The sequence below is a fragment of the Taeniopygia guttata genome, chromosome 2 (genome assembly GCF_048771995.1).
Source record: "Taeniopygia guttata chromosome 2, bTaeGut7.mat, whole genome shotgun sequence".
In the NCBI taxonomy this organism is placed as follows: Eukaryota; Metazoa; Chordata; class Aves; order Passeriformes; family Estrildidae; genus Taeniopygia; species Taeniopygia guttata.
Window position 1 is genome coordinate 2,878,843 of NC_133026.1, and position 20,003 is coordinate 2,898,845.

At 43.5% G+C, this 20,003-nt stretch overlaps 1 protein-coding gene across 10 annotated transcripts in view; it reads right to left on the minus strand.

Moving 5' to 3' along the window:
- Positions 1–7,195: 7,195 nt before the first annotated feature.
- NKTR (natural killer cell triggering receptor) overlaps positions 7,196–20,003 on the minus strand; it is a 37,874-nt gene continuing 25,066 nt past the window's right edge. For 8 of the 10 annotated variants that reach the window (XM_030264166.4, XM_030264165.4, XM_072925254.1 and 5 more), the window contains 7 exons: positions 19,033–19,120; positions 17,540–17,685; positions 13,595–16,531; positions 12,894–12,989; positions 12,706–12,765; positions 11,295–11,393; positions 7,196–9,603 (listed from right to left, as the gene is read on the minus strand). In XM_030264166.4, the coding sequence (XP_030120026.4) occupies positions 9,525–9,603; positions 11,295–11,393; positions 12,706–12,765; positions 12,894–12,989; positions 13,595–16,531; positions 17,540–17,685; positions 19,033–19,120 (3,505 nt within the window). In that variant the 3' untranslated portion in view covers positions 7,196–9,524. The remainder of the gene's footprint in view (positions 9,604–11,294; positions 11,394–12,705; positions 12,766–12,893; positions 12,990–13,594; positions 16,532–17,539; positions 17,686–19,032; positions 19,121–20,003) is intronic. The other 2 variants (XM_030264171.4, XM_030264167.4) reach the window with 1 other exon arrangement.

The window sequence follows — 20,003 nt, forward strand, 5'->3', positions numbered from 1 at the left end:
TTTGCTTCTTACAGCTGCAAATGATACCGAGCGGGGAGCGACTCGCAGCGCTTTTGGAGGATGGGCTGGGACTTCAAAACCATCTTGACGCAGTAGAGAATGAGCCTGGAAAAACAAAATAGTCTGCAATTTGGGAGAAACAAAGGGAAAATGGAAAATGCTGCTTGTATAAGAGGAGCTGGGCTGCAGAGCACGGCCTGGGAAGGGAATGGGGGAGCAGGGATGTGGCAGAGGCGTCACATCCCTGCTGGGATGGGCAGCCCTCCTGGTTCTGAGGGAAAAGCAGCAAAGCAGAGGCAAGGGCAGGTGGATGTTACCTGCAGGATATGTGGAGTGGTGATTTAGATCCATGTGGATCCATAGATCCTCACCAGGAGTGGGTTATCTGCACAGATATGGAGATTTGGGGACGGGTTGATCAATCACAGCCGGAAAAAGAAATCAAAACAAACTCACCCAAACTCCAAAAAACCCCTCAAGCTCCCCCAAAATAATCACAGGACTTGGAGTTACTCATTGCAGAGAAGATCAGGTTTGGGCAAGAGCTACCTTGATACCTCAGAACTTTTAGAAATATTTAAGGCAGGCTGCTCCCTTCTATTTAAATATTTACAGGGACTTGGAGTAAGAGGACAAAGGGGAGTGGATTCACACTGACAGAGAGAAGGGTTAGATGGGATTTTGGGGAGGAATTCCTCCCTGTGAGGGTTCTGAGGGGTTGGAATAGAAATCCCAGAGCAGCTGTGGCTGCCCTGATCCCTGGAAGTGCCCAAGGCCAGGCTGGACAGGGCTTGGAGCAGCCTGGGGTGGTGGAAGGTGTCCCTGCCATGGCAGGGTGGCACTGAATGAGCTTTAAGGTCCCTTCCAACCCAAACCATTTTTAGAGTCTCTGATTTTATTAGAAGGAAATAGGTTGTTCCCTTCCTCTTTGTGACCAGCAGCGATGGGCTTATGCAACAGAAAAGGAGCTTCAATTTCGATTAAAAAAAAAATCAAAAAAGAGTGGGGGGAGTTTTGTCTTGAATGTTTTTTTGGTTTTGTTTGTTTTGGTTTTGGGTGTTTTCTTTTTCTTTGTTTTTTAATTTTTTTTTTTTTTTTTTTTTTTATAGAGTGCATAGTTCAGGCAATTTTGATTTTGGCAGTCCAACTGCTCAATATCAGCCCTGAAAATTTTTTTGTAGATTGGTTGGATAAGAATTGCTGTGATTTATACAGCTGGAGTTGATCCTGACTCTGCAAAGGAGGAAACTGTGCAGAGCTGAAAAGGCCCCTTTTTGCCATGTTCCTTGGCACAAACTCCTTGTGAAAGGTGTCAGTTCAGAGCTATTCATGGAAATGAAAGATGAGCGTGGAATCTATGCAGCTTCCTGCAGAAAGTCAGCAGGAAATCCATGGCTGAAGCTGGATTTATCCATCAATACGTGGGGTTTGTTACAGAGAGCGGTTTTGATAAAACAGATTTTTTTTTTTAATCTTTTATTTTTGCTTTGTTTTCCCTCCTGCTTTAATAGAAGAGAGGTGTATTGCTTCAATCCTGAAATCAAAAATCACACCAGAGACACAAGCAGGCAGCCTGGGGTCGAGATGCTGTGAGCTCATATCCCAGATCTGGTACTGCTGACCAAATTTTCCTTAGACAGCCCTGCCAAGCCCAGAAGGGAATCACATCTTCACAGCAACTTGGGAGCTCTCAGGAGCACAGAACTGTCCCAGATGATATCCCGTGGCTTTGGTGGCACAGAGAAGCCAAAATGCACCTCAAAGCCTCTGCAAGGGCTCCCACTCACCAGCCCTGCATCGAGTCCTTGATATCCTTCCTCTCTCTTGGGCTTTTTTAAAACAATTTTTCATTTTTAAAATGACCAATTGTTTGTCAAAAGGGGAAGATCTGATCTTTGAGGAAGGGAGAGGAAAGGCCCAGGGTCTAAAGCCCACGGGCTGAGGGTGATTCCTATTTAGCCAGAGGTGAAGGACCTGTAGGTCTGCGTGGAATATGAGATTTCCAAAATGTTCCATGAAATCATCACAGAATCACAGAATGGTTTGGGTTGGAAGGGACCGAAAAGATGATCCAGTTCCATGCCCTGCCACAGGCCTGGACATTTCCACTATCCCAGGGTGCTCCAAGCCCTGTCCAGCCTGGCCTTGGGCATTGCCAGGGATCCAGGGGCAGCCACAGCTTCTCTGGGAAACTTTTTCCAGGGCCTCACCACCCTCACAGCCAAGACTTTATAGCTAATATCCAATCTAAAGTTATTCTCTCTCAGTTTGAAGCCATTCCCTCATGTCCTGTTGATGCCTCAGGTTTCAGCTTTTATATTTTTCAGATTCTGTGCTGCTTTGGTGTGTGGGTCTGGGCTTCACATCAGGGATGCTGAGCTCTCTGCACAGAGCAGGGAGACAAAACAATTCCTGCTCCAGCTGGGCACCAAGGACAAATGATCCAAATCTCAGCCCAGGAGCACAAACACCGTGGGCTGGAGAGAGAAAAACAAGCAGGATGGGACTGCCTGGGCTAAAGTTGGAATGGGACAATGAACTCCAAGGTGCCAATGGAGCAGAACTGATCCCAGGGAGAGCCCCCGGGAGCGCTCGTGCATTTTGGGGCCATTTTGGTTCATCTTGGGTGCAGCCCTGGCTGGGCTCTGGTGCTGCTCAAGGTGGATCCGTGGAGGCCTCTTAAGAAATCCATATCTTATTCTTTAGCTCTGTCCAGTCTGTGTTCTAGATCAGCCTTTTCACGGTATCACTGTCACTCCAAGCCCTTGAAAAGTCAATCACGGGACACCAGAGGGACTGATCTGTTCCTTCAGGGCAGACATGGGGAATAAGGGAAATGAAGTTACAGGGGGCATAATATATAAAATTGGCATTGCTTTACAAAGTTTGCTTTGAAAAATCTTTATGATGAAACATGCATCCCTCTCAATAAAGCGGGTTCATTCTCATTTTTTATCAAAACTCCTGCTTCTGAAGGCCCACGAAGCTCTGCTGGTTGATTCACGTCACATTCCCAAGAGCAGGTGTATCCTCTGGAAGTGCAGCAATCCTTGCCCTCTCGCCTTCACAAGGACCTTCCCAAACTTCCTCATGCTTTTTTGGTGCCTTGAGAAGGCTGACCTAGAGCAGAGGCTGGACAGAGCTAAAGAATAAAGCAGGGATTTATTAAAAGGCCTCAATGGATCCACCTTGGGCAGCACCAGAGCCCAGCCAGGGCTGCACCCAAGATGAACCAAAATGGTCCCAAAATGCACGAGCGCTCCCGGGGCTCTCCCTGGGATCAGTTCTGCTCCATTGGCACCTTGGAGTTCATTGTCCCATTCCAGCTTTAGCCCAGGCAGTCCCATCCTGCTTGTTTTTCTCTCTCCAGCCCACGGTGTTTGTGCTCCTGGGCTGAGATTTGGATCATTTGTCCTTGGTGCCCAGCTGGAGCAGGAATTGTTTTGTCTCCCTGCTCTGTGCAGAGAGCTCAGCATCCCTGATATGAAGCTCAGACCCACACACTAAAGCAGCAAGGAAAATATAAAAACTAAAACCTGAGGCATCATTTTCATTTGCCAAAATTCATTGGGTTAAAGTAATGTGGACGCTGCCCAAGTGGGTGGACACGGCACCAAGGAGAGGGGAAGGATCTTCCTCATCCTCCCTCACAGGGTGCACCATGAGCTGGAAGAGAAAGCAACCCCAAGAGGGAGGGCAGCCCCTTCCTGTCTGCAGGAATTAATTAAGGAATTTTGCAGCCTGAGGCCAGACAGGGACATAATGGCAGAGGGGGAGCTACAAGTGTTCACAAGCTGTGTTGAGCTCAGAACTCTCCGTGCCAGAGTCACAAATCCTTAAGGTTGGAAAAGAGCTCCAAGAACGAGTCCAACCATTACCCCAACGCTGCCGTGTTCACCACAGACCCTGTCCCCAAGTGCCACATCCACACGTGTTTTGGGTGCTTCCAGGGATGGTGACTCCACCACTGCCCTGGGCAGCCTCTTCCAATGCCTGACCACCCTTTTTGTGAAGAAATTTTTCCTGATATCAAATCCAAACTCTCCTGGCTCAGTCTGAGGCCGTTCCCTCTCCTCCTGTCCCTGTTCCCTGGAGCAGAGCCCAATCCCCCCGGCTGTCCCCTCCTGTCCGGAGCTGTGCAGAGTCACAAGGTCCCCCCTGATCCCCCTTTTCTCCAGGCTGAGCCCCTCTCCAGCTCCCTCAGCCTCTCCTGGTGCTCCAGCCCCTTCCTCAGCTCCTTTCCCTTCCCTGGACACGCTCCAGCCTCTCGATGTTTCTCGTGGTGAGGGGCCCAACATTGCACCCAGAATTCAGGTGCAAAGTCAGAGAATCCCTGGGATAAGGACATCACTTTCCCTGGGCTGCACCCCATTCTTGCAAGGACAGATACACAGCAGAAATATCAATTAATCCCAAATTAATGCAAATCCCTTCTTTGTGCATCCACCATGCACAAATTTATTACCTTCGTTAAAAAAACCTCCCCAAATCTGCCACAGGCCCTGTGATTTCACTCATGCAATCCCACCCACTTTTCAGGGATTACATGGATATGATGAAATTCAGGCCTGGGTCCCTTTAATTGTTCAGATGATTTGTAAGCAGTTTTAATGCATCAGGTGGAAAATAATTCCAGTTTCACCACCACCTAAAAAAGAATTATTTACATGGATGTGGGGCACGCAGAGCTTGATCTCCTCCTGATTTAAACCCCAGGCAGCATTCCACTTGGGAATGACAGCAGATGGGATTCCAGGGTGCAGCCCAAGGTCATCCAACCACGGTGCTCTGCTCTGAACTGTGAGTGGGATCATCAGGAACCACACAAAGCCAGAAGAGAAATTTAATCCACTGCCACAGACCCTGGGATCCTCGGGAAGAGCATTGGGAATGCCCCTTCCCCTCGAGTTCGAGGACAAATAGCCCTTGTTTGGAAGTGACAGAGTGGGAAGGGAATCTCTTGGCACAGAGAGTGCAGGGAAAGTGTTTATGCTGTGCCTTTGTAAATCTGTGATTTATAAGCAGCTGTTGAAAAGGCAGATGGTTCATTTAATGTTGTCTCACCTGCAACTGGACACAGATCCGCTCCACAACACCCCGTGGATAAGCTATTCCCAAAACAACCCCAGACCTGCACACCAAACCTTGCTTAAAACTTTTGTTTTTAATGAAATCACTCCTAATTGAGTATTAATTTCACTTCATTGCAGGATTTCAGACCTGTTTCTCTCCTGAGCAGTCCATGCCTGGGTGTCACCACTCTATTTTGACCCAGCACTGCTCCAGCCCTGCTGTCAGAGCCAGCTCAAGGTGACAGTGTGACCTCCAGAGCAGCAGCAGCACCTGAGAGCAACCCTGGATCCCCAACATTGATTCCTGCAGGGAACACGGCTCTGGAAGCATCAAAATCATTGTGTTCTTGAAAGAAAACTTGGTGACTGTGGGAGTCACCAAGGTGACTGGGACCCTGGCAGGGGTTAGGAACCCCCTGGACAGAGCCCCCAGAGACACTGTCTGCGATCTCTGTCCATGGAAAAGAGGTTTCAATCTTACACGATGAATTACAAGCTCTGAGTGTTTGATATAAGTAATAATTAAGTGTGGCACGGGTGCAAAAGTAAAATTTTAGGATTCTAGATTAGGGGTCCAAAAGGGACAAACACAAATTGGGTGTGCCTTGTCCTTTTTCTCCTTCTTCATGCCCTCCATGTTTCACTGTGGTGTTGGCATTTTTCTGTTGGTTCAGGCTGGGGACACACTGTCCAACGTAGGTGACAGATATTGGCACGTTATTGTAAATCCAGCACAGGTAGTTTGTGGTATTTAATGTTTGTACCATCCCACTGAGGGCAGAGCCCCACACGCTGCCCTGCAGGACAGAGCTGCGGCAGGGCAGCAGAACATGTTAGAGATAAACAGAATAAACAACCTTGAAACAGCACAGACCAATTATGGCTTCTGCTTTGGCAGTGGGGCTGACAGACAGAGACTTTCTACAATCTCAGAATCATCAATACCTCAGATTTTGACAGGTGACTAATTCTAATTCCCTGCTGGGGAGGGAACTGTGCCCCTTCACCCCACCCTGCTGGGCTGAGTCCAGCTCTGGGGTCACTGGACAGAAGGACCTGGAGCTGCAGGAGCAGGGCCAGAGGAGGCCATGGGAACGTTCCAAGGGCTGGAGCCAGGCTGGGAATGTTCACCTGGAAAAAAGAAGTCTCCAGGGAGAGCTCAGAGCTCCTTGCAGGGCTTAAAGGGACAAGGAGAGGACAAGGGATGGAGGGACAGGACACAGGGAATGGCTTCAAACTGAAACAGGACTGGGTTAGATGAGACAATAGGAAGAAATTCCCAATTTTCTCTGCAATGGCACAGGTCTCCTAGAGAAGCTGGGGCTGTCCTTGGACCCCTGGAATGTCCAAGGCCAGGCTGGATGGGGCTTGGAGCAGCCTGGGACAGTGGGAGGTGTCCCTGCCATGGCAGGGGGTGGCACTGGATGGGCTTTAAGATCCCTTTTAGGTCCTTTCCAACCCAGTAATTCCCTGACAAGCTGGTTTGTGCTGCCCTGTGACACAGGAGCTCCTCCAACACTGTTTTATCTGCTCTGGGGTGGTGCCACCCCCCTCCAAGGTCAGGCAGTGCCAGGTTCTGCAGATCACACTGAAGAGCTCACCAAACACCAAAGATCCACCTCCTCTCATCCTTTTTCCCTCTGCCAAAGGCAGCATTCCCACGGGAATCCAGCTGCTGTGGAACAGAAGGTCTGAAGGACTGATGGATCACTCTGCAAGCCCCCACCCTGCTGCCATGCACTTCCAGCACATGTCCAACATGCTGAGGAAATGATCTGGGAAAGAAGATTTAGCAGAGTGGATTAGCTCAGCCCATTCCCAGGTTTCTGTGGAGAGCTGTTGTTTCTTTTCACCAAGGAGAGGAACCTTTTAGCCATCTTGAGGAAATGGTGAGGCTTCAAATCACTCGGAAATTTCAAAATATTTGTTCCTCCAACGACTATTATGTAAACCCAGAGTCCTGCTGAGGAATCGTTCCCCTTTGTAGGTCAAGAAAAGGAAAAGCAACTTTGTGTTTGAGTCTTGCAAGGGACAAAAGTGGATTCTGAAAGTGTATTTTTAATTTTCCTGCCTGTTTTCTTCAAGCAGCACCACAGATTTTTCCAGATGTAGAGAAAAAGGCATTTGCAGATATGTACAAAAAGTTTATTTTACAAACAGCAACTACTTTGGAATAACAAAATTGCAAAAACATAGAGCAGCATTAGAAAACCAGCTCAGGGGGACATTTTCCATCTGAAGCACAATTTAACAGATTTCACTAAGCAAAAATACCCCCAACCTTTCCCTCAACCCCTCCCCAACCTTCCTCTACCTGGTGGAATTTCTTTATAAATTTGTGACTAAAGATATAAAAGACTTTAGTGACAGTGCAGCAATTTTTGATAATTACAGTTAACTGTTTGACCACATTTCTATCACCTTCTCCTGGCCTTAAAAAGTCAAATCAGATTTGAAATATGATAAAAATCTGATCCTGGAGCAGTATTTTCATTAACAGGTATTGAATAGTACTGGTTATATTTGTATATTTTGTAACACCATGAACCCTCTAGTTCTATTTTCTTAGTAAGGGGAAAAAAAAAGCAAGTTACAGTTGTTCTGAAAATGATGAAACTACAACAAATATCACTGAGATATTTGTTCAGGACTCTGAGATGGCTGCTGCTGTTAGAAACAGGTTTGTAAATGTATTCTAACTTGGGTATTAAATGTGTTTAATGCTAAAAAGCTGAAGTTTACCAAAGGGTGGAATGGTTTCATGCACCCACTTTGTCACTAAATTCTCAAGTATAGGAAAGGGGTAAGAGCAGAGTTTTGGGTACTTCTAGAAAAGTGAAAAACCTCCATGGCCAATTCAATTTCAGGAATGTGCTGTGGGTGGACAGAAATGGAGGAAATCATCACCATCTCCCTTTGAACTTGCTATTCATAAGTGTACCAAAAAAATAATCAAATTTGGGGGAGTTTAATTCAATCAAAGGAAGAAGAAATTGATGCCTCAGCAAGAAATTACCACTTTAAATTTTTAAAGCTATTGGGTCCTGATGAGATTAAGAAAAATAATTTCCAATATTTGAAAATGAGCAAAAGAAATCACCTCCAGATATTACAGAAAATCAGTAATGGAAACTGTTATGGTATAACAGTGCTCCTTAGCTCTAATCAAGCCACATTTTTGTCACCACAGACATAAATTTTCAGGTTACATTATGCCATTAAAAAAAAATCTGATTTTTTTTCTCAGTAGACAACTTTCTAAACTCCCCACAAAAAAACTTTACAGATTATTTAAAATCAGCTTAGTCAGAATATTGCAAGAACTACTCAATAGTCTTCACCTTGAATCTATTTATTTTTTTGCAAGCCATTTACCTGTAACCTAAGAGTAATTTTTGGTACTAAACTTTACTTTGAAAGTATTGTGCATGCTTTTTATGAGGCATCCCAGCACTCTTCTAGTCCTGCTTTAACAAGATATAGTTCAATATCTGCAATAGCAATATCTGATATTCCCTATGGTGAGTGGGATACAGAGCTTTCATAAAGGAGGTTTTATAAAGGATCCTTTATGGCTGGTTTTCTCAAAAAAATTATCATCATGTCAGTGTTTGAAAGAGTGCTTTGGACAAACTCATTATACACTCATGGTTTACAACATTCAAAATGTGTTGAAGGATGCCAAGCACTGTAATAGGAACTGAAATCAAAGTCAGGAAGTGTTTAGAAACACTTTTTTAGTCTCTGAAGGACATTTCTGTTTATCACAAAATTCCTCTTTTAAACATAAGAAGTTTAGACAAGTTGGATATTAAGCTCCAAACTCACTCATCGCACTTTTGCTCACTGTTTGTCAGTTTGACAATTCCCACTGGGCATCAGCTCACCTTTTCCAGCAGAATTCCAGAACATCCTCACAGTTCAGAGGGATTAAGACAGAGTGGCAGGCTTTGTTTTCCTCATCTATATCCTGTACAGAATGCAATAATCAACAATCAAGACAGAATGGAAACAGCTTCCAGCAATAAAAAAGCATTTTCAACTAGAAATGGCAGCCTTTTTAAGAAATTGACTTCACAGTTTAATAGTTGCTAGCACATCTTTCCTAAGGTGTTTATAAACAGACTTGAACACAGTCCTGACTGCTGCACCCAAAAAGTGGCGGCAGCAATTCACCCAAGTGTAATTCATGGCTTGGAAAAGCTGATTCAAGGAAACCAAAGTGGGTTTTTTTATTATTATTTTGTAAAAGTTGCATTTGACAAAAAAAAAAAAATAACATCAGCTGTCGAGCTCAGTCCTCTCTGTAAGCAGAGTTGAGTTCGCTGTTAAACGGGAAAGTTTCAGCTAATTCAGCAAACAACCTTCACTTGTGACACTGTCAGAGGAGTTTTTTTGAATATAACACTGAAAAAATTCTGGAATAGAGTTTCCATCCTCAAAGGAACGTTCTCAACTGTATCTGCTGCTCTCACTGGGGCTCCTGTTGTTGGAGTAGCTACGATCGCTGTCGCTGTCAGAGCCGTAGGACCTGCAAGGAGAAAAAAGATTTAAATGCCCCAAAGCTGCTCAAATTCAAAATTGCATCATGTCAAAAAATTGTCATAGATAAGAAAACACACCGGTCTTTTACAGGATTGTATTTCTTGTAAGTGAAGGATTCTTTAAAGGATACTCAAAATGGAAATAATCATTAAATTCATATGATGAAAACTCTGTGTAACTCAAACTGTTTGTAACATCTTGCTTTCTCTGTTACAGCTAAAAACCATCCAAAATGAATGTTTTGATAAAAGCTAATTGAGCTGAGTGAGACGTGTATTCTAACTAGTGGAATTTTACACTGCAAGCATTTCTCAACTAGGATAATGTCACAAATCCTTGGTTCATATTTTATTTTCTTGTTCGAAGGAGGGTATTAAAACTTAGGCCCCATAACCACAATAGAAGTGTGTTTGTGTGTCTGCAGTGTGGAAATTGTATTTAAAATGTTTTGGCTCCTCCAGACAAATTCCAAGCTCAGCACCTGGCCAAATATCAACACAGAGCCCAGATGGTTTCAGACAAGCCACAGGACACGTTCAAATTACACAGAACAAGCTTTCAGAGATTTTCCAGACTCCTGCCTGTAAGGGAAGCTTTCTAAGTGAAAGGTGAGCATTTCCTAATCCCACACTGAAGCTCCTCAACGTAATAAAAGCAATGACTTTAAATTTATTTTCACATTCTTCATTAAATCTCATTAATTTTCCCTCCAAAACAAGATGAAAGTTGTCTTGTGCAAATGGGTGAGAGCAAAGTCCGTTTAGATTTAGTATAAAGCTGTGAAAAAATTCATATGAAAAGAGGATGAAAATGTACAGTAGTCTTAGAAACCTGATTTATTACTAATAGGGGGTATATTAAAAGGTATGAAAAAAATTATCAGTGATATCAGATGTATCTACAACTCTCCGTATCTCTGATCTCTGTGAAATGTGCTCACTTACATTCATGTAAATCCCATGGACTGAGGAAAATAAAAGTTATTCTACACACATGAGATTTGCAGGTAAAAATATTCTTTCAAAATACATTCCATGAAGTTAAAAATTAAATCTAGGTTCCAGCAAAACTTTTAATTTCCCTTCCAGATTGTTTCAGATCCACTTCTGCAGCATAACCAAAAAGAATTTACCATCCACTGGAATTCCCTGCATACCAGGCAGCTTTTAATCCGTAACAGAGCACTTGAGTTAAATCTTGTCAGCTATGTGGGTTTTAAGAAACATTTGATATTATTTAAAAAATAGAATAAATCAAATCATAGAATCATTAAGGTTGGCAAAGAGCTTTGAGATCACAGAGTTAACCCAGCCCTACTGTCTTCACAATTAAACCATGTCCTCAATGCCTTTTCCAGAAGTCTTTAACACTTCCAGGGATGGGGACTTCATCATTTCCCTGGGAAAAGGTGCTAATTTTGAATGCATGGATACAGTAACATGGAAAACAACTTTTCCTTATCCTGGTTGCTTCCCTGTCCTCATATTTGGAATGTCAGAGCCTCCACCTTCCTCGCTCACACGCACGTTCTGATTTTCATTAGAATTCACTTTGAATTGTTACTTTTCCTGAGTGTATTTCTTATTTTTATGGGGAAGAAGCAGCACTCTGGCCTTGTTAAACATCCTCTGTTTGTGTTCAGCAAATCCCTGTGCACCAGAGCAGGGTCAGACCCACCTGGATCTCCGGTCGTAGCTCCGAGATCTCCGGTAGCTGTCGCTCCTCTTGCTCCTGCTCCGACTCCTGCTGTAGTAACTGTCATAGCTGTAGGACCTGCTTTAAAAGGGGAGAAAGTAATACTGAATTCACAATTTCTGCTCTGAAGTGCTGTTTTATATGCTGGTTTAAAGGATATTTATATAAATATATGAGGGGCTGTATAGAAATTACTGTCAAGGATGTGGTAAACAATTCTATGCTTTATAGAGGTTTCAACACAACAGTCTTCAAAGTAACACTAAAAATCTCAATTTTATTAGGAAGGACATACTAAGCATTTATAAAGTTTCATGTTGTCTCTTTTTTTCCCCTTTTTCTTGTTTGCTGATACTTCTGAAAGCAAGCCAAGCGATTCCATTTATCGCTCAATTTTATTTTAAAAAAACAAAAGCAGATGTGTTTACTACTTATAGCATTACCTGCAACTGTAATGCCAGGATGGTTTGGTTATTTTCAGCTTTTGAAACTGTCTTGTGTTCATTTTGCTTTGATTCAAGTTGCCAGTATGATACTATAATAACAGTTTTAAGTACTACAGATGCCTGGAATTGTCCAAGGCCAGGCTGGATGGGGCTTGGAGCACCCTGGTCTAGGGGAGGTTGTCCCTGCCCATGGCAGGGGACTGGATCATCTTTAAGGTCCTGTCTAACCCAAACCATTCTGGGATTCTATGAGATGAAAGTAATCCTAAAAAGTATTTTTATAAATAAGTATGCATTTAGATATGCATTTGTATTGCAGTATGCATAATAAAATAGGTAGTATGTATGAGATATAATAGTATAATATACAATAATTATATGATAAAGTCTATTTTAAAGAAAGGCAAATAAAAGTAGACTTATACCAAGATGATTTGATGGGCAGCACAGTTCTTGCAGAGATTGTATAAAAGGACAATCTGATGGCTCAGGTTTAGATTTTATATTTTCAGATTCTGTGCTGCTTTAGTGTGTGGGTCTGGGATTCATATTATGGGGTGGTGAGCTCTCTGCACAGAGCAGGGAGACAAAACAATTCCTGCTCCAGCTGGGCACCAAGGACAAATGATCCAAATCTCAGCCCAGGAGCACAAACACCGTGGGCTGGAGAGAGAAAAACAAGCAGGATGGGACTGCCTGGGCTAAAGCTGGAATGGGACAATGAACTCCAAGGTGCCAATGGAGCAGAACTGATCCCAGGGAGAGCCCCCGGGAGCGCTCGTGCATTTTGGGACCATTTTGGTTCATCTTGGGTGCAGCCCTGGCTGGGCTCTGGTGCTGCCCAAGGTGGATCCATGGAGGAGATCCTTTAATAAATCCCTGCTTTATTCTTTAGCTCTGTCCAGTCTCTGTTCTAGGGCAGCCTTCACAAGGCCTCAAATCCATACCTGGATCGACTGTGGTGACCATAGGAACTGCTCCTGGATCGGCTCCTGCTGTAGCTCCGACTGACAAAATCAAAACCACAGAGGGATTTTTAGTAAAAAAAACCCAAAAGTGCTGAAGAGGGCAGGGGGAGAGGGGGAAGAAGAGGAGGAGAACACGTTTGGCACCGTCTCCAGCTGGCTGAACTCACCTACGGCTCTTGTAGCTGTGGTAGGAACTACTCCGGCTCCTGGAGCGATCTCTGCTGTACCAGCCCCGGCTCCGGCTCCTCGAGTAGCTCCTGGACCTACAACCAAGGACACCAAGAGAACACAGCTGAGGAGAAGAGCAGCAGAAAATGGGAACCAGAAGAAGTTATGAATCTTTAGCTTTCTAGCTAAATATTTATTCCATACTTGCTAGGTGATATGGCCACTGAGTTAATCCAAGGGCTGGAGCACCTCTGCTCTGGAGCCAGGCTGGGAGAGCTGGGAATGTTCACTTGGAGAGGAAAATGCTCCAGGAAGAGCTCAGAGCCCCTTCCAGGACCTAAAGGGGATCCAGGAGAACTGGAGAGGGACTGGGGACAAGGCATGAAGGGACAGGACAAAGAGGACACTTCACACTGACACAGATTGCCCAGAGCAGCTGTAGCTGTCCCTGGATCCCTGGCCGTGCTCATGGCCAGGCTGGACAGGGCTTGGAGCAGCCTGGGATGGTGGGAGGTGTCCCTGCCCATGGCACGGGGTGGAACTGGATGGTCTTTAGGGTCCCTTCCAACCCAAACCACTCTGTGGTTCTATAACACAGGGCTGTTAAAAAAACAAAAAACACAACCTGAAAAGCATTCCTTGAAATTATCAGAACATTCAATTTACCAGGGCTGGTTGTGGAGCAGCACAGGCATCTCACCTATATGAATATGTAGAACTTCGGGATCGACTTCTCGAGTGACTGTAGGATATGGACCTTGTTCTGTGTCTGGATTTGGACTCAGATTTACTTCGTGACCTGCTGAGACTCCTGGAAGGGCTGTTGTCATCTCTGCTTGGAGATTCCTCCTCACTGGAGCTTTCTTGGTTCCTTGGCCGACGATTTAGCCGGGCTGTTTTCCTCACCTCATCAAAGAGAGAACCAGGCCTTACTTTATTTTTTGCTTTTATTTCAATTCTTAAACCTGCTGGTTTAGGTTCTGGTGCTGATGCTACATTTTTAACCTCCATGGTCATACTGATTGTTGCTGGTTTCAAGTTACCAACACCTTGCAAAGGCTTCCACTTATTGTCTATCATATTGCTTGGTGTATTTTCAGAATTTTCACTTTTTAAACTACAGTCTTTAGCACCAGACACAGGAGCAGAGTTATTTTCTTGCCTTCCCATTTCTTTTCCTTCTTTAATATTAATAAAGTCTCTTATGTTGTTTCCCAGTTTGACAGCATCTTGCTCAGGGGTCTCAACCTGTAACTCTTTATTTACACCAGCACTTAAAGGTTTAGCAGTGAGAATGACAGGAGACAAAACATCCACATCCACCTTCCCCGGCGAGTTACGATCTGGAGTACAAATCTCCATGTTGTCATCTGTCTGAATAACATCTTCCAGCCCATTCTGGTTATTTTCTTCAGCTTGCTTAATCTCACTCTTGCAGGCAGCCACGTTTATTCCTGAGTTTAAAATACCAGTTGAAGTGCTTGTTTCAATGGGCTCTTTATTAAGGTTGCTGTGATCTGGTGAGACCCCACTTGTGGTGTTTTTATCTAAAAGGTTTTCACTGACACACGACTTTTCACCATTTCCCATTTTATCTGTGACTGTTTCATCCTTTTCATAAACTTGTTTTTTATCCTTTATGTCCCTGCTAAGCTGCTTTTCTTTTTTATCATCCTTGGTAACCGGCTTTTCATTTATCTCATCATCCTCTTCTTCTCCAAACTCAAGCGGGGGCTGCCAATGAAATATTTCTTTTCTTTTCTGGACTTTGTGTTTTTTCTCCTTTTTCCCTTTTGATTTTTCTTTTGCTTTTTTGGAATGTGATTTTTTAGGAGTCTTTTTCCACCCATGTTTGTGTTTTTTCAACTTGCCTCGAGTGTCTGCTGAGCTGGAACAAGAACTCTCAGATTCAGAAGATGACAACTGTTTGCTTGTCTTCCAGGTGCAGTCAGTACCCAAAAAGCCCTCTGAGGAATTGGATTGGTTTTTTATCCTTTTGGTAACACTAAGCTCCGTGTCAGACCCTGAGGTGGCCTCTCCTTCTTCCTTCCCAGAGGAGGGTCTGGAATCCCCCCTATTATGCTTTGCCTCTCCTCTTTCAGAGTTTGACTCCGAGTCCCATTTGCTACCTGAGTAGGATTTGCGTTTGGTTTTTGCACCACCTCTGGGCTGCTCTGAGCATTTCTCCTTAGCTGCTTTCTTTTTGGAGTGATCAGAATCTCGCTCACCCTTGGCTTTCTCCTCCCCTCTCTCACAACTTAAGCTATTTTTATCCTGTTTCTCCGCATCCCCTTCTAATGGAAAGCGGCCTTCTTTTTCTTGGACCGCTTTGGCTTTGGCAGAGCGCTCGCTGTCGGAGGAGAAGTCTGAGGATGACAAACTGTCACTCTCCTTCAACCCTTGGGAAGACTCATCGTAATCCTTTGGATGCGTGTAAGGCAAAGTGCTTTCAGAGCTCGTTTCCTGTCTCACTTTGAGGCCCCGAGCTTTGGGATCGCTGGATGTGGATTTCCTTTTGTTCCTGTGCCTGTCCTCATCGCTGAGCGAATAGTCGGACGTGGACTCGCTGTAGCCCGACCTGTCACTGCGGTATTTACTCGGGGATGGTGACCTGCCAGAGGAAGGAGATTTTGTCCTCGAGCTCGATGGGCTTCTAGACCTTGAGTAAGATCTTGAGTATGAGCGGCTTCGAGAGGACCGGCTCCTGGACCTCGGCCAGCTCTCCGAGCTCCTGTCGCTGCGGCCTTTGGAATAACCGCTCCGATCGCTCTCGGAGCTCCTCTCCTGCTTGCGATAGGAGGAAGAAGCGTTGGCTTCCTTAACAACCACTAAACTGTAATTAGTTTGGGTGGGAATTAAGTGGGTTGTTTTAGCTTTCATCTCCTGAATTCGCTCATACGATGGCTTCCAAGGTTTCTGCCCAGGTTTCCACCTTGAAGGTGGGGGACTGTCACTTAAGGGTATGACAGGGAGATTTTCTGGGACAACTGGTGGCACGATAACCTTGTCACTGGGCAGGATCACTGCTCGGACAGGCTCAGCAGTCTTGGTCAGCTTAGTGTCATTTAACCGTGTTGAAATATTTCGTGGAGAATTGGGAACAGTCTTTTGCTGCCTGGGGTTAGAACTTGACCGTGACCTACTTCGAGATCGCGATGATTTAGAGGCTGATCTTGACCTAGAACTTCTTCTGGAGTAAGATCTTGATTTAGATCTAGACCTGGATCTGGACCTGTAGTATGATCGAGACCCTCTGCTTGATAAAGACGACAAGCTCTGGTCTTCCTTATCAGATTTAGACCAGTCTCTCCTGGATGAACGCCTGGAAGACAATGAGGAAGAACGAGATTTCCTCTCACGATCACAAGATGATTTTGTCCTCCTGTGGAAGGAATGAGAGGATTCTACATCTGATGAGGCTGATGTTTTCTTTTTCTTTGTTTGCTTGTGCTTCTTGAAATGCTTCTGCTTTTTAGATTTCTTTTTATGCTTCACCTTCTTCTTCTCTTTCCTGTGCTTCTTGTGATGGCTGGAGTATCTCACAGTGCTTAGATCAGCATAACCGTTATGGGACCAAGACCTGGATCTCCGGGATGCACTTCTCTCATCCCATCTGCTTGTACAGGGGTCACTCAATCTGGAAAACAAAGAAACCCCACACTAAGTGCAAAATCTTTAAAAAACTTTCAATAAATTATGTATTTTTAAGCTTAATTTTAAGTAAGTTTACATAAACCCTGTAAGTTTAAGTAAGTTTACATAAACCCTAGCACACATACTTTATTATCAGAGAATTGCTTTGAATTCCTTACACTCATTTTAAGACACAGAATTGCATCACTATCAAGAGCTACTTCTCCCTAAGAAATAAATCAACCAACACCAGCAATTTTTGCATATTTTAGGACCCATGTAAAGAGATTTAAGCTTTTAATTACCTCAGTCTGCAGGACTTTGACCTCTACAAAACAGGATCCTTAAACCACACTTAAATACAAGTTTTAAAACATCTCAGGACATAAAAAAGAATAATCAGAAACATTTACAATTATGCACTACTACTTACATATAATATTTTAAAGTTTTCCTTTTAAGATTTATCTCCTGTAATTTGACAGAATATATTCTCATTTCTATAATATATATAATTATATTATATAATACTAAATACTCATATTTAGTATCAAGCCATCAGGAATTCTGGAGAGCTGGCTTCCATCCATCACATGGTTTGCAACTGCTGAAAGAATATACAACTAAAACAATAAAGGCTTAGTGGATTTGATTGTTTTACTCCAAAGAAACCATGTAATCCACTTTGAGGAAGTCACTGAATGCTTAAGGTTGGAAAAGACCTTTAAGATCACCAAGTCTAACCACTGGCACCACCACCTTGTTCAGCATTAAACCAGGTGCCACATCCACATGTTTTCTGAACACTTCTAGGGATGGTGGCTTCACACTTCCCTGGGCAGCCAGCTCCAGTGTTTTCTGTGAAAAAAAAAATCCTAATATCCAATCTAAACCTCGCCTGGCACAACCTGAGGCCGTCTCCTCTCACCCTGGTACTGCTGTGGTACCTCTACACAACCAATGAGGGCTTGCCAAAGGCCAGGACATCTCAAAGCTGTGCTGAGGCTCTTACTTGTCTCCTTTGCTCCACTTCTCCCCGCTGGGTGCTCGGTACGTCCGCAGCCTCTGCATCTCCTCCTTCCAGTGGGGAGGGGTCTCGCTGCTCTCCTCATCGTCCGACTCGGAGCAGGAGCGCGACCGCGGCGGGGTGTGATAGCGCTGTGACAGCAAACACACACAGCTGCAGGAAGGCTTTCTCACACAACCACTGCATCTTTTACACTTCTTACAGAGCATCCTGCAAAGCCTGAGAGAGGCCAGCAGCTCACCCAGCTTTTGGAAACATGAAAGGCAAAATCAAGGAACAGGCCAAGGATTCCCTTTTGGAATAACACAATTACTGCAGATAACCACTCTCACTTTTAAAGCACAAATGTTTCACATCATGGTTTGAGGGAGCAAACACAAACCCCATTTCAAAAGTTACTGTTGTTCAACTCCTCAGAAATGGGAATCCAGATTAAATCATTTTAAAGCACTTAAAAAGTAAAAAACTGAACACAAAAACCCCCCAAACTCTTTCACAAAAAAGAGCAATGAAGAGTCACATTTAAAAAATTGTGCTTAGGCAGAGCATTTAAGTAGGCAACAAGAGCTACTTGTGCAGCAGAGAAAGAAGAACTCTGCTATTGCTAACTCCTCCTTTTCCATTACCCAGTGGGATACACACTTAGGTAAATTCTGTGAGGAAATCAGATGCTCCTTGACTCAATAAAAGCACATCTGGATTTGGCTCAGTTATTTTAAGCCACTTATGAAAGCAATTAAATGGGGGGGAAGTGTTGTCCCTCAGAGTAAAATCACAAAAATGCAGGTATTTATTTATCCAGGTAATTACAGAAGGCTTAAGACATCCTTCTTGTATTACAAAACTAAATCAAGATAACCTGAGCTTCCCTATTGTTTCAGCTGAAGCCATGACTACTTAAAAACCAGCTTTTACAGAAGAAGGGCCTAAAAGATTGCAGGGTGTCCTGGACCTCCCCAATTCTCACATTTATTACTCTGGAGTCTCATGGAACCTACAAACAAGTATTGTGAAGAACATCAACAAACTTCACCTGGACAGAAGCTGTGCTAATCAAGACTATAAGAGATGGAAGAAAAACGCATTTCTCCAACTGCCAACCCTAAATGACATCTTTTTTCATTCTTAATTTTGCTGAGAAGGTGCCAAAATGATGGGAAAAAAAGTAGAAACTCCAATATCTGGCAGAAACCAATTCCACTCCACTTTATGTTATTTTTCCCCAAGTCTTTATTGACATACATATTTCCAAACATTCCATCTGGCATTTTTTTCTCCAAATAATCTAGTAACAGGAAGGATGGAAAAGAAGTGTTATAAAATCAACTAACTGACAAGGTTTCAATGCTTTCTACACTGGATCCTACAACATGTAAATGAAGTGTCATACAAAGCCCTCCAGGGAAATTCAAAGCTCAAAGTCAGGGATGTTACTCTGGGAGAGAGGAAATAAAGAAATAAATAAAATTGTCACATACTATTGTGCCTCTTCCTTTAATTTTTCGTCCAGATTTAGAGACTGATGGTTTCTGGTCAGTCAGAACTGGTGCAGCATCAAGAAGCTTCCTACATAAATTAATAAAGAATTAAGTTACACAGCAAAAAAAAACCAACTTACAATTAGTTTAAGTTAAAAATGAGAAATATTCATCATCTTATTCATTTTCAGACAGAATTCAGTGGTTTTTTTCAAGAAACAAAGCAAGAGAGTTCTGCAACAAAAGGCAAATCAACATGAATTTGTTTTCAACCAAATGTGCAGCCTGATCTCTTGACACAGAAATTAATGCTAACAATGAACTTGCAAAACACTGTCACAGGAGGTTAACTTGTGTTTGGGGCACAAATCCTGAAGACAACATGGGCAGAAGAGTTTCAGGATCTCAGTTCAGGACAGCTCACGGGTTCTAAAGCTTTGCTCCTTTCAGTCCATGCAATATCCCCAAAAGCAGTGAGTAAATATTTGGGAATGTGAGTGATATTCCAAGAAAAGGCTTACAGGAGACTACCATTATGGGAAAATAAAAAACCAACACCAAACATACCTGACACTGATTTTAGAGCTAATCCACTCTAACGGATTAGCTCAGTCACAAAAGGAATGAAATGTGACAGTGGAGGTACAAAAAACATTGAAAAGTATTTTGTGAATTTGTGACCTCCTTTGTAGCAAAAGAAGAGTATTTTCTCTTATTCTCAAACACTGCTAAGTCAAGAAATTCCAGATCATTGATTCTGAACCAAAGTTTTTTCTTCAGTTTAAGAAAGACAAAAAAATCACCTCTCCCAATCCCAAGTTTCCCTTGCAATCAAGTATTTCCTGTGGTTTGCATAGCTTGGTTGCTTCTGAAATTATTCATTATTTGTTTTTAATTGAGTTTAACACCTGAAAGGCCAATGAAATCATCTCGAGATCTCACTGAAAACCCCTGGCACAGGTCACAAGGAA